The 18,422-nt window shown below is 35.6% G+C and overlaps 1 protein-coding gene across 1 annotated transcript in view; it reads left to right on the top strand.

Annotated features, from left to right (window-relative positions):
- Positions 1-5,769: 5,769 nt before the first annotated feature.
- LOC150108522 (uncharacterized) overlaps positions 5,770-18,422 on the top strand; it is a 38,755-nt gene continuing 26,102 nt past the window's right edge. Inside the window, exon 1 of the mRNA XM_090415944.1 lies at positions 5,770-6,055. Coding sequence (XP_090272070.1) covers positions 5,855-6,055 — 201 coding nt within the window. The 5' untranslated portion in view covers positions 5,770-5,854. The remainder of the gene's footprint in view (positions 6,056-18,422) is intronic.

Raw genomic sequence — 18,422 nt, 5'->3', positions numbered from 1 at the left:
TGAGCCTTTCTCTCTTCCATGTTATACCCATAGATTTCAAAAGTGGATCTTCTCACCTTATTGGTGGTCTTCCTGGTTTTTTCTTTTTTCCTGTTGCCAGTTGAATATTCTATATGCCCATCTGTTATTCCTAAGTCTGTCTATGTGACCAGCCTATCTCATCCTGCTTTCATATACTGCAGTTACCATATCTTTTATACCTGATCTCTTTCTTAGTTCCGTTTTTCTAATGTGTTCCATTTTGCTGATGTTACAAATCCTAAGTTCTATTGCACGCTCAGTTATTCTGAGAGTCTCTTCTTTTCTTGTCGTGTTCATGTTACATTATAAGAGTATGTTTGTTTATTATATAAAATAACTTTTCTTTTTTTTACTATTTGTGTTTTTTCTTTATTTTAATATACATTCCTCTTAATGTGCAGTATAATAAAATGATTCGTAACGTGTTATTGTACTTCGAGATCCTTTAATTTTTAATGGAAAGGATGGGACACAAAAATTTTGCACTCAGGAGTCGCAAACCCATGGAACGGCCCTGGATACCGGACACAATCTGCTTTTGTGGCTTATGGGTATTCTTCCAACTCTATTGAAAACAATTACTCCTGATAGTGAAATTGCTAAGAAAATACAGTGTGGACGCACTAAATGTAAGTGTCTTATAAAAAATGCGTTGGCTGTAGATTCACGCAATGAAATCTCAAAAAAAAAAAAAAAAACTCCTTTGATGAATGGACTCCTTTTAACAAAAGAAAAATGGAAACATTCATCAGCTACAGATTTTACTGTTTCTGAAGAGTTAATTAATTTAGCAAAATCTGATAAATAATGAATAAATACTTCCAGTGTTTTTCTTGTGTGTGGGAACCCCTGTATATATGTAAATAGCATAATAAATAAATAACTGAAAAGTTAATGTTGCATTAACTTTTCAGTTATTTATTTTCTCATAGATGATACAGTGAGGTGAGTTTTGACTTTTTTTCTTTTCATATTTGTTGTACGTATGTTAATTTAAAGGTTTTACATTGAGTTCATCTATGATAATAAGGTACTAATATCGTAAAATGTCTTAAATAGAGTGAAACGAAAGCAAATGAAAATTTAGTACTTTTTTTTTAGATCTAGTAAAAACTATAAATATACTTCATATCAGTCAATCATAAATTATTATCCATAACCTATACTCGTATATCAATATCATGGATACCAGTGATTTGTATTAACATGGAGTCGCATCGTTCGATACTAAATATCGATATCTGCAGTGATTTATTCAGAGAAAATAAGAAATGCATGTTGGCAACACTTGCGCATTTCAGACGCGGCGTACGTTCTGCTGTAGCGTTAGTTTTTGTTTTGTCTGTATACTAACCGGTGGCTTTGTTATTCAATGCCAGTGGTTTAAATTTCATATTTTTTAAAGTTTTAAGTCTTATTTTTTAAAGCGTTATGTCTATCCTTGCAATGTCAAAGAAACGAAACTGCAGTTTTAATGACGATCTCCAGGAAGAATTGAAATTTATTTAATTGGACAAGCTGTGTACAAGTGATGGAACAAAAGTACAGTTTTTTTCTGAAATGAGCTAAAAACGCCTAGACTTTCAAGACTTTTGTAATATTATAGAGTTTATTCTTTGTCTTCCAGAAAGTACAGCACCTGTTGAGAGAATATTTTCTGTTATGAACAGTATGTGGTCAAAGGAGAAATCTAGAGTAAGTGTTGAGACAATGAGGACTATGTTAGTTGTAAGGCAAAATTGTGTCATGGCGTGTGAGAAGTTTTATGATAAGATGTTGAAAGACCGAAATTTGCTGCATAAGATCACTTAATCGGAGAAATATTCATGGTACGATCGTGGTGAAGTACAGTCCCCCTCTACATCTACCTAAATTTTTGTATGGGTTCTGTCACTGAAGAATAATGGTAAGCTCAATATGTTTATCCCGGGGCAGAGCTGACTACTACCGGGTGCGTCTCCAGGTGGCGGATCGGGAAACAGCCTTCAGATATGGAGGCTAGCTGCGATATAAGCAGAGCAATCTGGCGAATAAGCAGCCGTGGACCAACAGCGACTGAGCTATCAGGGCGTGGGGGGGGGGGAGCAGAAGTGGCAACTCTGTTTCACTTAAAACCTCACAAAGCCCAATGACAACTCGGTGACATGGCGAGTAGTGCCGCCATTAAATAAGCACCTGCTGGGGTCACTGCCCCTGACATTGGGAAGCAGCATTGTCAGTACTGACACAAGGTTGAAGCCAAATGATGACGGAAAAGCTTGTGATCAGAGATTTGTAGATGGCAATATGATTATATTGTGCACGGCTGTAATACTGCAGAGTAGAAAGCAAACGGAGAAACTACTGCTCTACCTAATCTCCAGAACAACCACCATGGCGAGCAAACTCTTACAATTGGCCCCAAGTTCCGGGCATCCCTTAAATGGGACAGGGGTGCGAAGAATCTCCGGGCTCAAAATGGTGTCCACTTTTAAAATTGCAACTTGGAATGTCAGAACTCTGTATGAAGCTGGCAAATTAAGAAATGCCACAAGAGAAATGAGGCTGGGCATCCGGATTATGGAAATTTGCGAGACAAGATGGCCAGGATCTGGAAAGTGTCAGCAAGATAATATGATAATGTATTACTCTGGGAATGATGAGAACAAACATCGACATGGTGTAGCTGTAATAGTAGATGAAGAAATCAATACATCAGTAATAAATTGGATTCCATTTTCTGAATGGATAATGCTGTTACAACTCAAGGGAAACCCCGTTAACATAAATATCATCCAAGCTTATGCACCCACATCTGACAAAAGTGAAGAAGATGTTGAAGAGTTTTATGAACACCTAAAAGAGATTAAAAACCTAACAAAGAAACATGATATAAACATAGTGATGGGTGACTTCAATGCAAAAGTGGGAAGAGGGGGGGGGTGATGGAGAAATTGTTGGCGAACATGACTTAGGCACCAGAAACGACAGAGGAGATCGCCTAGTCCAGTTCTGTCAGGAAGATCTAACAATATCAAATACCTGGTTTAAACTTCCACCCAGAAGACTGTACACTTGGAAATCGCCTCAAGATAACCAACATAACATTGTCCGAAATCAAATTGATTATATACTGATAAATAAAAGATTCCACAGTAGTATAAAGAGTGCAAAGACTTATCCTGGAGCAGATATCTCATCAGACCACAATCCCATAGTTGCAGAAGTACGTCTTAGATTAAAATCAGCTAAAAAATCACAAAAGAAGAAAAAGAAAATTGATGTAGAAAAACTGAAAGACCCGAACATAAATAAAAGTGCCAAGACACAGCTTAACCTGCGATTACAACAGATTAACATAGAAGAAAATAAAAGTTTGGAATCTCTTTGGAATAGCTTAAAGAATGCCATCGTAACAACAAGTATTGAAGAAGTAGGTTGTGTGAATAATATAAAACAACAGGAATGGATGACAGATGAGATTCTTTCTCTTATTGATACAAGAAGGATGCACAAAAACAAAGACCTTGCCAAGTATACAGAAATACATAACATCATCAAGAAAAAAATAAAAGAAGCCAAGGAAAATTGGATGAAAAATTTATGTACTGAAATTGAACTGCTTCACAAGAAACATGATAATTTCAATCTGTATAAGAAAATCAACGAAATTTCTGGAGAACTGAGGAAAAAGCAAATAGTGTCTCTAAGAGACGAAAATGGAAAAATAGTTCTAGAAGAGAATAAAGCACAGATTTGGATAAAATATGTAACAGAACTTTTCAATGATACTAGACAGAAGCCTATAAATATAAAAGATAACATTCAAGGACCAGCAATCATGAAATGCGAAATAGAGAATGCTATACGAACAAGTAAAACAGGAAAAGCCAGTGGACCAGATGGTGTGCAAACAGAATTTTTAAAATTAATAGAACCAGATAACATCAAACTTCTTGAAAAACTATTTAATAAAATATATGAAAGTGATGAATTTCCATCAGATTGGCTCAAATCTACATTTATCACTGTCCCAAAGAAACTCAAAGCGAATTCCTGTGGTGACTTCCGACTTATTAGTCTAATGAGCCAAACGTTACAAATATTTTTGAAAGTAATTCAGAATCGTATTTATAGAAAAAGTGAAGAAACTCTAAGTGAAACACAATTCGGCTTTCTGAATGGTTTTGGTACTAGAGAGGCCCTTTTCTGTACCCAAATATTGATACAAAAATGCATAGAAATACAGAAATCTGTCTTTATGTGTTTCATAGATTTTGAAAAAGCATTCGACATAGTCAGACGCACTAACTTAATAGAAGTCCTTCAACAAATAAGGCTAGACGAACAAGACATAAGACTAATAACAAATCTGTATTGGAATCAGTCAGCTACCGTTCAATTAGACAACATTACCACCAGTGATATTAACATCAAAAGAGGAGTGAGATAAGGATGTGTGCTCTCACCACTCCTGTTCAACATATATGCAGAGGTAATATTTAAAAAAGCATTGGAAGAATGTTCAGAGGGAATCACAATAAATGGAAAGATTGTTAACAACCTTCGATATGCAGATGACACCGTGCTAATTGCAGATAATATTATGGATCTCCAAAAACTCATTGACAGAGTATACATAGAAAGCCAAAGAATGGGAATAAATATAAACATCAACAAGACAAAATACATGATCATCAGCAAACATCCAGCCTCATCAATGAAATTGACACTCAATGGGAAAAATATTGATCAAGTGTCAAGATATAAATATCCTGGTTGCTGGCTTAATGAATGGTGGGATCCAGAAATAGATATAAAGACAAGGATTAAAGTCGCACGGCAGTCCTTCATGAAAATGAGAACACTATTCTGCAATAAAGACCTAAACATGGAAGTCAGATGCCGAATGCTGAAATGCTACGTGTGGTCTATTCTGCTCTATGGAGTTGAAACATGGACATTGAAGGCGACAACCATCAAGAAAATTGAAGCCTTTGAGATGTGGATATACAGAAGAATGCTAAAGATATCATGGACAGAAAAAATTACCAATGAAGATGTCTTAAAATCCATTGGGAAAGCTAAACATCTTGTACAAATAATCAAGAAACGATAAACATCATATCTTGGCCACATCATGAGAAACAGCAAATACCAACTTCTACAAACTATTTTGATAGGAAGAATTGGTGCTAGAGGAAGAAAAAGAATATCATGGTTTGACAACATCAAGACGTGAACAGGAAAGAGCATCGCACAACTGCTCAGATTAGCACAAGAGCGCAGTTTGTTCGCCAAGATGGTCGCTGACCTTCGATAGAAGATAGCACAATAAGAAGAATATGTTTATGTAATAAAACTTTTTTTTATCGCCTTACTTTTTCATGAATACAGAATATTATATAACTCCCGTCCCGTTTTTGCCATCCCAATGTCCCGTTTTTGACTCAATGAAATATGGTCAGCATATCTTAGCATTTAGTGCTGAATGCCGTAGTTAATATTTCGTTTCCTTTCAACTGATTTAATATATTTTTATATTTATTATTTATAAATATCTCACTTGTATTATGTAGTATTTCTGTAATTCATCAGTAGCCTATACTCTTTTCAATTGACTTTGTTGAACTTGTTGATGCATATTTCAGTTTTAAAATCACTTTAAAATAAATAATAGAATTAATTATTAATTATTATTTACCCTTATTTTATTTATGATATATTTTCTCTTTAGGTGGCGCTGTAGTTTGCTTAGTTTATCAATATCACGTATTTGAATTTCGTGGGAATTTGAATCTGTGAAATTTTGTTATTATATCTGTGATTTTGTTTATGGTATTCGTTTTTCAAGATGACAGAACATTCATTGATTGACTACTTTTCTGGAAGAAAAGAGCATACTATTTTTAAAATTCGTTACGAAAGTATGGTAAGCTCGTATAACTATGGAAAAGTCATAGCAGAGTTGATCAAATACTTATTGTTTCAACGAGATCAAATACCGATGCAGTTGAAAGATGTACACACTTGCATGATTGTGAAGAATGACAGAGTAAGTGCCACATAGTTTATTATTTTGTTAGCATGTTTTTATAGATGTATTTGTGATCAGAAATTAAAGTTTGCTGTAATTATTCTATTATTCTGCAGGCAACAAAACATCACACGTTTCCTTTAAAATTATAGATTGTTTTAATAAGTTATCGCTATTTCAGTTGTAACTTGAATATGTTCTGAAATTATGAGTCAATGCAGCTTGAAATATCTAATGAACTGTAATAGATTTTGAAACTCCATGGAGTTTCAGACGGTTGTGTTGCGTCACCCATGGAAAAAAAAAATCTCTAGGCTTTTTTCCTCCCTTCTTCTTTTAACTTTTATATTGATGACAGTGTTAAATGATCCATTTCATAGATACATCATTCAGTGTCCCTTTTGATTTTTTGCCATAAATGATCTGAAGAATCCTATCTACACAGGATACCAAATAGTCTCATGGTTCTAATGATATTGACTGAAGGTTTGGGCCTTGGGTCATTCATGTTCTGTGTCAAATCTTTATATCTTTCCATTGCTACTGGTTTCTGTTCTGTAGCTTGGAATGGTTTTTATTATTTATTTTATTATTATTATTATTTAATAATCTACATTTATAAAACCTATAACACATAAATATTAGGTACTAAGGGTTAAATAATCTATAACTTTGCTGAGACCAAACTAGTAACTTTTCAAGCCTCCAGTAAATAGGTTGGTGGCTATGAAATTCATCTACCACTTAAAGATGTTCATAAACATGTCTGCAGTTGGATGTTCCCCCACATTCTGTTGTCAAATAGGTATGCTGTTCAGCAATACCTGTTTGCAGTTTTCAACAATAATTATCTGTATTCATCTTGTTCTTAAGAAGGGTAACAAATTTTTACCATCAAATTATCTTTCAGTTTTTCTCACATTATCTCTTTCTGAATTAATGGAGACAACCATGATTGCTCAGCTGCATTTCACCTTGCTAATAAATGATCTCCAATATGGAGTCTACCTTTGATCAAAAGGGAATCTTTTTTGATTATATAATGGAAAAGTTTGAGGCATTTGAGGGAATCTTGAGTAGTTGTTCTTGATATATCAAATAATGCATTCAGTCAGGTTTGATATAATGTCTCATTAAGTAAACTTCCAATCATTTGGTCTGTCTTCTGACTAGATGTCGAGATGCACATCACATGTAATTGTGGGTAGACATTTAACTCAGATTTCAAGTAATGTGGAGTTTCAGAAGACTGTTCTTTCATCTTCTGTCCCTTTATATATCGGTGATATTTTCCAGTTGACTGCAAATCCAATTTACAGTTGTTTTGCTGCTGATAGTACTCTTATCCACTTTCTCATTTGACAAACTTTGGACTACATAAATCAAAACTTCCAGAATACCAACTTCTGCAATCCTAAATTATAATATCTGAACTATTCTTCATTGGAATTTTGTTACCCTATTAATTTCTATACTAAAAATCTAATCTTATTTCTTGAAGAAAAAAAAAAAAAAATTCTATTTTTTTCCAGTCTTACTTTTGACCACAACCAGATCTCTTGGCAGGATAAAATTTTTCTTTCTGGGCTTAATCTAACCTCAGATGCCTCTTTCTCTCTCTTAGCACTACAAATACTGCTTCTACATCCAAAAAATGTTTTCTCTTTCATCCATAACAGTAAAACTCGTACTCGTGATGAATGGTAAAGCTGGTGAAAGTCTTGATCGTTACGCAGAATGAATGCTCGCTGAAATTAACTCATAGCTCTTTTTTGCAATGCCGATGACCTATTATACTGTAGTATATGATCTAACTAGAAAATTATATTTGCTTTCAAACACTAATGTTGTACTTGTTCTCTCACTTCGGGCACATTTTTAAAAAAAATGGATACCACTCGGCGGAAACTTTGCTAAAAGAAGTCCTAAACGTCGTCTGCTTCCGTTGTTACGACTGCTGTGCCTCCTCACCACTAGTACACAGTTTAAAGAGAATTCGCAAGTCTTTGTGACAAAATTCCTTACAACTCCCTTTGGGGGAAGCACATCCGTCACAGGAGTGTCGATGTTGCATCTAAAAGAAAACTCAGGCGAGTAATTGACTCTAAAATACAAGAAATGAGGTGAGAGCTTTATGGTGCGATGCAGCTCCCACAAACAAACAAAACAAAAAAAACTATATAATCATCATTAACTAAACATCAAGAAAATATATAATCATTATTAAGAAACAAGCCAATAACATTAATTAATTATATCAGTTTTTAATCTGGAAAGGGCATCGGCGTTACCATGACGACTACCCTCTCTATATATAACGGTAATATTATAACGTTGTAGGGCTAAAGCCCATCGGGACAACTTGGCACTATGAGGGGCACTTTTAGTTAGATAGGTCACAGGGTTATGATTTGAAATTACCTGTATTTCAGCACCAAATACCCATGTGTCAAACTTTTTCAATGCCTCCAAGACGCAAAAAGCTTCCCTTTCAATGGTTGACCATTTCATTTGAGGACCATTTCAGGAATTTAGTTTCTTACTGAAGAAGGCAATGGGCAATTCTTTTCCTTGTTCATTGTTTTGAGCTAAGCATGTGCCAATTGCTGTTGCTGATGCATCCGTATACAACTGGAACGGCTTGTCGAGATCTGGAGTATGCAAAGAAGGCATTTTTATAAGCTCTTCTTTGAGTTTCGTAAAAGCTTCAGCATCAGTAGTTTAAGGAATATTGTTTGGGACACTTTTCTTAGTCAGATTTGTCAGTGGTAATACAATTTGGGAGAATCGTGGTATGTAGCCACGGTAGTAGCTAGCCAGCCCAAGTAGACTTCTTACTTCCTTCTTTGTCGCTGGTGTCACTAAACCTTTTATAACCTCGACCTTCTCTGGGTTCGGGGAATGTTGACCGGATCCAATCAAATGACCTAGGAACTTCACTTGATTTTTCCCGAATTCGCATTTTTCTAGGTTTACTGTTAAACTCACCTCTCTTAATGTTTTGAAGATTTCATCTATATGGGTGAGATGTTCAGACCATGTATTAGAAAATATAGCCAAATCGTTGATATAAGATCGGCAGTATGCCTTATGAGGAGCTAGTGCTTTATCCAATGATTTCTGGAATGTACTTCCAGCGTTCTTCATTCCAAACGGTAAGACGTTCCATTGATAGTGACCAGAATGTGTCACGAATGCAGTGAAGGGCTTTGTTTCCTTTTCCATAGGGATTTGCCAATATCCCTTGGTGAGGTCAACTACAGTGATAAATCTTGCTTGTCCTACCTCAAATAATAAATCTCTAGCTATTTTCATTGGATAAGCATCTGGAATAGTAAAACTATTTAGCAATCTAAAGTCAATGCATAGTCTGACACTTCCATTTTTCTTAGCCACACAAACCACGGGATGAGCCCATTCACTGACACTTGGCTCAATGAGACCCATATCTAACAGTTCTTTGACTTGTCGATCTACTTCCTTTTGTAGAGTGATTGGCACCCTATAGGGTTTGAGTCTCTTAGGGGAACAGTTCTCTGTATCTTTTATGGAGTGTCCGTCAACTTTGGCATGACCAGGTTTGGAACTAAAAACATCTGCATATTTCCGGAGGATGTCAAAAAGTTCTTGTTTTTGTTCTCCCGTCAAGAGAGCTTTCATATCCTCAAGGTGTTTCCTAATATCTTCAGCTGATTTATTCATCTTGTCAGCTGGTGCATAGTGGAGTGTTCCGAAATCTTCATCTAGCTCGAAAACTAGACCGACATGATTAATTCTTTGAATATATGGTCGAAGCTTATTTATGTGGAGCTCCCTGATACTTTCATCCTTCATCTCAACCTTCGCAGAATATGGTCTAGTAAGTTGGACAACTGTAGCAGGTCCTGTCCAAGTATTTAGAAGCTTATGAGAGGATGAAGGTAAAAATACTAAAACCTTTTCACCAACAATGAAGGATTTTTCTTTGGAAGATTATATCTGGAGGAGTATTGTTCTTGAGACCCTTTGGCGTTCTCGGAAGCAATTTCATGAGCTTTTCTTAGATTTTCAAGAAGCTCTTGTAAATAATTTTCAATCGAGCGAGAGGCAGTGGTTGGGATGCCTCGTCCACCAGTCCAAATTTCCTTTAACAAAGATAAGAGGCCTGGAGGTAATCTTCCATATACCATCTGGAAAGGTGATAACCCAGTAGTGCTATGTGGTACTTCTCGGTATGCGAATAGAAGATAGGGAAGATGTAAATCCCAGTTTCTTCCATGCTCCTGTATATTCTTATTCATCATCCCTTTTAAAATTCTGTTCCAACGTTCAACAGCGCCCATACTCTCAGGATGTCCTGGAGTGGAAAAACGTGGAGCTATGCCTAGTAGATCTTCAAAAGCTCGAGTGAGTTTAGATGTGAAATTCGTACAGACCATTTTAGGAAATCCCGTCTGAGTAAAAATCCTCATCAGAACATTACATGTGGTTTTAGCACTTATTTCCTTGACAGGTATGGCTTCGGCCCATCTAGTGCATAAATCAACAGCACATATTATGAATCGATGTCCTCTTCCCGATGGAGGTTCTAACGGTCCGACACAATCCACACTCCATACCTCGAATGGAGTTTCTGGTCTGACGATAGGTCGTGTGGAGATTCTATCTCTATATGTAGCAGTCCTTCTCATTTGACATTCCTTGCAGCTTTTGCAATATTTTTTCATATCTTGTTTAATGGTAGGCCAAAAGAATGAGTACTTGATTCGCTGATGGGTTTTCTTTTCGCCGAGATGGCCAGCAAGAGGGATTTCATGTGCCATCTTTAAGACATTTTCTCGTTTCACACACGGTAGCACTACTTGTCTAATATTCTCGCCACAAATATGTTCGTTATGAAGCAGAACCCCATTGTCAAACGCATAGGCATTTTTCTGCCTTTTTGCCTATTCAAAACACCTTCGGAGCGTCTCATCATCCTCTTGAAGTTTGCCGAATTCGAATTTTATTTTTTCTGGTATACACTCATTTTCTGCACCTGGTGGGGACTCTGTCGTACTGACTGCCAATGCTGTACTGGTTATTTCCGAAGGCATGTCTTCATCTTCATCATCTTCTGACCGTTTATCACTTAAATCTTTTGATTTCTGGGTGTCTCCCAACGATGACTACTCTCATGTAGCTCGACGCTTTCGACCAGTATTTCATAGGCAGAGGAACTCAGTAGCAGATCGGTAACCAGTCTTCTTGAGACGGCACATGTGATTGGAACATTACCATGTAAATTATCATCAATTTTCATTTCAAAAATTCTCAAGGGTGTTATTTCATTTTCTCCGAAAGCAGAAGATATTTCTATCTTACTTTCTCCATCATGGGGCGTATCTGCCACTAAATCTTCGCGCACTACCGATATTTGCGCTCCCGTATCTATTATTCCATTTAAAACCCTACTTCTGCATTTGATTTTGATGACCTTCAAGTCATCTATGTTTCGACCAATGTCCACTGATTTGGATACTGGAATGGAAATTTTGGCAGTCAACACACCTGATTTATTGTCATCCCCAGTGGTAGACGTTTGAACTAGGTTACTGTGTGCTGTAGCAGGAGTACCTTTTGGCTGACTATTTTTTATACAAAACTTGGCGATATGACCTTCCTTTCTACAAGTAAAACAAGTTGGTTTGTAGTGAGGCTTGTATGAATCATCAATTCGCCACGGCTGGTGCCATCTCGGTGGACTTTGAGAGGGAGATAATAACTTATTCTTGAATGTTCGCTCAGCAGGTGGAGTATAAGGTCTAAACTTTTCAGTAACCTTGTCCTTTGGAATAGCTCCAATAGGCTTCCTTGATGTACTACGAACACTGTTGTATTCGTCCAATCTGTCAGCTAACTTGGTTGGAGAAACGAATTTTGCCCAGTCGTCTAAGAGATGTTCTCTCACTTCATGTGGTACTTTCTTCTTCAGTTGACCCGTAATAATTAGATCTTTTAACCCTTCAAAATCCTTGATATCAAGGCCACCAATCCACTCTTCGAAATAATTAGTTATTTCATAACAGAAATCCCTCCAAGATTTTTCAGCAACCTTTTGGTGCATCACAAACTTTTTTCTGAAACTTTCAGGATTCAGTCTAAATCTCTTTAGTAGAATTGTTTTAATATATTCATAATCTTCGCAATTTTCTTCTGACTCTCTACCAATTAATTGGACAATCTCAAACGGTAACAAAGTCAAGAGATATGATATCCAGTTTTTAACATCTATTTTGGTTCTCTTAGCTTGTCTTTCAAACAGGGATAGGTATATCACAATGTCATCCTCTTGTAATCTAAACCTAGGCATTAGCTTAATGAGTTCAAGACAATATGGTTTATTGTCACTGGATACTGGAGTTGAGGTTGGTTGAACACGTGCTTCAATTTCCAGTTTCTTCAACTCGAACTCCATTTGTTCTCTTTTCTGTTGGGCTCCCAATTCATCTTTCTGGCATTGGGCTTCTAATTCTTCTTTCTTCATCAGTTCTTCCTCGAGTTTGGTACTAATAATCATCTCCAACATCCCTTTAACAAATTCTTCTTCATAAAATTTACTTCCCGTAATAATCATTTTAAGATCTATCACTTTCATTTCAACAGTTGGCTTCTCTCCCAATTCTTCAGCCAATTTATGTAAATCTTCCTTTCTACCTTTGGTTAAATAAGCCATGGTGCTTAACAATAACTCTCTTTACTGATAAAAAAAAATTACCCTTAAAAAGGAATCAATTGCAATTTTTTATTTTTTAAATGCCCAGAAAGAGATGTATATATTTGGCGATTATGGGACTCATAACTAAATTCAACATATCATTTGTAAACATCGATAAATCTTACAATATTATCAGATAAAAAAAAAAACTTCAACTACACAATTTACTATACTTTCAAATACACAAATATATATATATATATATATATGGATATATAAAAACAAAAACAAAACAAAAAAGAAATAGTTTCGATTTTACACCGCTATTATATAATAACTTAAATCTCGAAACAGAACTATCAAAACAGTATGCAAAAATGAACTATGATAACACTGTCGTGGTTTTTCTCTGGCGAGAAATCACAAGTACTGACTGTTCCAAGATGGAACAAACATGCAGAACAGGACAAATCGGTAAATGCAGAACAGAACAAAATAAATTTAAAATGAAAAAAAAAACAACTATTCTGATTTATCTGGGACGAAAATATAGCTTGAACACTGGCGTGTTTTTCTTTTATCCAAACTATTGTACTACTGTTCCAGGATGGAACAAAATTTGAATACTGATGTATTCTTTCTCTGGCAAGAAATCAAAACTACTACTGTTCCAGGATGGAACAAACTCCGAACACCATTTTTTTTTGTTTTGTATTAAAACAGACTTGCCCAAATAATCAAAATAGAACTCTAAAACATGGGAGCATGCATTTACATAATGAATTGCTCTCACCTTGTAGGTCCTATCGACTGCGCCAGTAAAACTCGGACTCGTGATGAATGGCAAAGCTGGTGAAAGTCTTGATCATTATGTAGAATGAATGCTCGCTGAAATTAACTCATAGCTCTTTTTTGCAATGCCGATGACCTATTATACTGTAGTATATGATCTAACTAGAAAATTATATTTGCTTTCAAACACTAATGTTGTACTTGTTCTCTCACTTCGGGCACATTTTAAAAAAAAAAAATGGATACCACTCAGCGGAAACTTTGCTAAAAGAAGTCCTAATCATCGTCTGCTTCCATTGTTATGACTGCCGCGCCTCCTTACCACCAGTACACAGTTTAAAGAGAATTCGCAAGTCTTCGTGACAAAAATCCTTACAATAACATTACTTGATCTTTAATATGGTATGTGTCCTTCATTATACTACAATCTCTCTGGGGTGGCAAACCATGTAATGGATATAGATCGTTGGATCCAATGTAGAAAAACTCCCTTCTTTACGGAAACGTTACAGAAACAGATTTAAATTAGAGAGAGAAACTATTTCTTGAATTCACCACAGCACTACACCATTCTCCAAACTTGAACAAATTCAGCTGCATCATATTACCCAAAATTAGGAGACCATCATTTTTAGAACCATCAGCAAGGGCCCATCATCGCACCATAGAGGATGCTAGTTAGGACTATAGGAACCCCTCTTTCTACTGGTGTGCCTGCATGCATATTCTCAATATATCTCCTTGTACCCATGAAAATATTGGCATATTCCTGTAGCAGGAATGGATGTTTGTGATTGTCTTACCTTGCTACTGCTATAACCTTTGATATGGCACCGTATGACCTTTGCTGTCCTTACACCATTAAAACCATAAAATCGTCATATCACAGTATCTAAATAAATTTAATTAATTATTAGCTTTAGATGATTTAAACATGTGATTACTTTATCTTATATAGCTGTTACCTATATATGTCAGACATCCATCTAGTTATTGAATACTAAATGGATATCCGATGGAAAATAATTGTCTTGGTACAGAAGAGACAGTTAAGTTGATTAATGACTCATCTTTCACCTATACAGACATTCTTTTTGCACAATGTTCCATTTCTGCTGCTTGCATTTTCTATGAATATTTCCATGCTACTGTTTATTGGAATGGTCATGGGGAGGAGAGTGAAGGAAATATTCCTCACTCTCCTCAAAATTTCTTGAAATGCATCATTTATTAACATACATCTTCACAGTTCATCTTCCTTCTCATGTAGCAAGTTTTTATTCTTCAATCTTTTAATGTCTCTTTGGGAAGTCTCTCTACTCATGTATTTCCTAAAGAACAAATACATAGGAGATGTTTATGTAGTCATTTTTTAATCATTCATAAAATCTGCACAAAGATATTCACAAAAGGTTATGAAGTGGGAAAGAAGCAGTGCCAGAAAATTTCACTCGTGAAACTAACCTAACCAGATATAAAAGTTTTTCAACCTACCAACTTATAGCTTTATTTGTTAGAGAATGCATAAGCTAACCATTGGTCAAACCGAGATGGAAATTGATAGTTCTGATTCATTGGAAGCTAGTTAGGAATGACAGTGAGCAAAAGAGAATCTGTCAGCTTGAATGGCCTTAGTGAAATTTTCATATCAGTGTGAATCTGGTTTGTATTAATTTCTTTCAGTGATGGTGTGTGACAGAAATTAGGTAATATCAAAATTTTTCAACATTCAGAATTCTGACTTGGTCAAAAGGAGTAGGAAATTAAGGAAATCTCCAGCTTTCCATTAGAAATATAAAACTAATGTGTTTGCTTTCAGTTTGTCCTTAATTCTCTCTCCTTCCTCCTGCCAGTCATCAGAAAAGTGCAGTACTACCTACTGATGATCTTTTGTTTGCAACACTGAAACTGGTCTAACTGAAAGTTTCACTGATTAAGTTTTAATTTAATAATAATGTGATATATATTTGTTACCATCTAGATCATTATGCAAGATAAGATTTTTCTTCTTGCACTGCTTTACATTTCTGGTCTTTTAAGGCACAAATAATACATCACATCTGTATTCTTCTCAGTCTCCAAAAAAAAGATCCTCCATAGCAGTCAGTATCAATGATTCCCTTTGTTTGGAAAAACCCGGATTTGATTCCTGTACAAGATGCAAAGAACTGTTACAACCTACATCATGAAAATTATGGAAACAACTACCATGTTAGAATAAAACTTCAGTTTAATATAAACCAAACTAATCACTCAATGTTTTCACCTTCACATTAAGGTCATCATCTGGAGTATACACATATATATATATATATATATACAAAGAAACAAGCTGCACTACAATCTACATGATATGCTAAAGTTATTGGTCAACTGTTAAAACTATTGACCTGACCTCTGGTGAAAAAAAAAACCTTGCTACATCAAAGGTAGAGAGCAACATGTTCACACACACACACACAAAAAAGTTACTCATATAAGTATACTTATAAATTAAAACAAACCAGTATAGATGGTGGCCAATAAAAACTGAAAAATTGCTTAGTCCTAAGGTCAGAGTTTGCTGGAAAACTTGAAAAACTAAGTGAGTTGAATATGTGCCATCCAGATTCTTGGGATTTTTATGACACCATTATTGTTAAGATTAGGGTGGTTAATCAAAATTTCGCATGCTTCTTTAAATTTCCATTAATACCAGGTTTTTGTATGATGTAAAGAACACATCCTTTTCCAATCAATTTGGTGTAGGGTGTTAAGAGCATGATCTGAGAGGCCTGCTTCACCAAAATTGTTAAATTTAATGTATCATTTGTGTTCTTTTTTATGGATAGGGATTGCATGTCCCATTTCCCAATATAAGGTAAGTTACAGATGCAATAGAAATAATAAACTCCAGGGTGAGCCAATGGGGAGGGGAAAGAAGATCCTTAGAGGAGTTGAATATCTTTTTTAATTTTATAGGTGGTTTAAAAGTGGCATTAAAATTATAATGATGTAGAATTCTGTTAATTTTTTTCTGATAACCTTTAATGTATGAGATAGCTATGGTTTTACTGTAATCTGTATTATTCTATGATGAAGTTTTATGAAGAACTTTATTAATAGTATTTTTGCTATACCCATTATTTATAAATGTATTGCTAATAATATGTAATTCTTGTTTAAGAGCTTGTTCATTAGAGCTCATTAGGGTTTTTTAATGACTCCAGGTTTTTGTAAAGGGTGGTGATGTGAGTTAGCATGTGTATATTGGCCGGTATGTGTAAGCTTGCAGTAAATAGTGAAGGATAGACTGCCTAAGGGATGACGTGTATCCAGGAAAGGAAGTAATTTCTGATTTTCAATTTCAATAGTAAATTGTATGCACTCATGTTGTTTGTTCAGGTGGCTAAGGAATGTGTTTAATGATTAGTTGCTGTGTGGCCAGATAACAAAAACATCGTCAGCGTATCTAAGCCAAACTGTAGGAATCTAGAAAATGTTGCTCACATTTCATCTGGTCCATTTTGAAACCTATCAAAATGGACCAATAGAAGGCAATATATGGGCACTTTTAGTGTTTGTGCTTTTCCTATTAGGTTCGGCTGGGGCAAGCAACTCATGGTATGGCGGCAGTGTATTCCCGCAAGCTCTCTGGTCAGTTTTTGCACGAAACTTTTATAGTTTCTGTATTCGGCTTTGAAATGATGTTGGATTTAATATTCGCTTAATTTTTGCATCACCAAAATGAAGCCTTTGGCTCTTTATTTTAGTAAATTCCATTTAAAAGTTAGCAATTGGGGAGGTAGTTGGTGACCCTGTGGTTGTACCTTCTTTTTGTAGGTAAAAATTATTTTGCCATACAAAGTAGCCAGAATATAGCATGTGGCCAAAGAGAGAGCCGTAAGCACCTCCATAGCGCAATTGGGCAGAAACGTCAACGAACGACAATATGTTGCACCTTTGATTAGAAAAGGCCTAAGTTTGATTCTCATTATGACGGGAGGAATCTTTATATGGACTTTTTAAATTGAAGGTGAGTTAGCTGATCTCATATGGAGGTAGCGGGGCTTTTTCTCCTGGAAACTCATTTTTTTCATCTCACATATATACAAATTGGCCCTTCAGAACACATGCAATTTACAGACAAAAAATACTAGCTGTAGTGGTGGGCAGTAGATGACGTTGCTGTACATGATTGGTAGTAGAGGTTCAGTGTACTGATGGAGAGTTGTACAATAGGTGCTCTCCCACGATGAGTCTTCGGACTCCTTGGAGGTGTCACGAATAATAATAATAATGTTGGCGGAAATTTGTTCTGTAAGTGAAAAATTGTGTCACTGATTGGGGCATTTGTGAAAAGGGAAGAAACGTCAAACTGATTAATAAATCATCTTTACTGAGTGTTATGTTTTTCAGAGGATTTCACTTAACTTTGAGTGATTATTTTGGTTTATATAAACTGAAGTTTTACTCTAACATGGTAGTTGTTTCCATAATTTTCATGATGTATTTTGATCACCGTGTAAGCATGAAGGAAAGGAAACTGTTACAACTCAAGACAAGTTAGCTGGTCTGATACAGCAATGGCAGAGTTTTTCATCTTGCAAAAGAAGCAGACTAGTCAGAAGAACGCACGCAACTACAGATATAATATGTTGACCTTTTATCATAATGTCGACATATTATTCCAAACAGGACGCTACTACTTATGTAAATCCTCTGAATGTTACAATACTGCTCTTGCATTTGGAATAGCTGCAGAAAACTTAAAAATGTCTGCTATCCAGAAGAGAGACAGCAAGGAGGTTAATAATGATCCTCTCTTACCACCTCGCCCCAGTAACTTTCTTGTGCTTCTGACTTCATGTCATTTCCATGAGTATTTTTATTGACTATAACTGTAAATCAGTGTGTGTGTGTTCACGGGTCCGGTTG

This window comes from Typopeltis vanoorti, chromosome 3, assembly GCF_054136105.1.
Source record: "Typopeltis vanoorti isolate ZY-2024b chromosome 3, IOZ_Tvanoo_1.0, whole genome shotgun sequence".
Classification (NCBI taxonomy): Eukaryota; Metazoa; Arthropoda; class Arachnida; order Uropygi; family Thelyphonidae; genus Typopeltis; species Typopeltis vanoorti.
The sequence above is the reverse complement of the archived record's forward strand: the minus strand, read 5'-3'. Positions and strand labels throughout refer to the sequence as shown.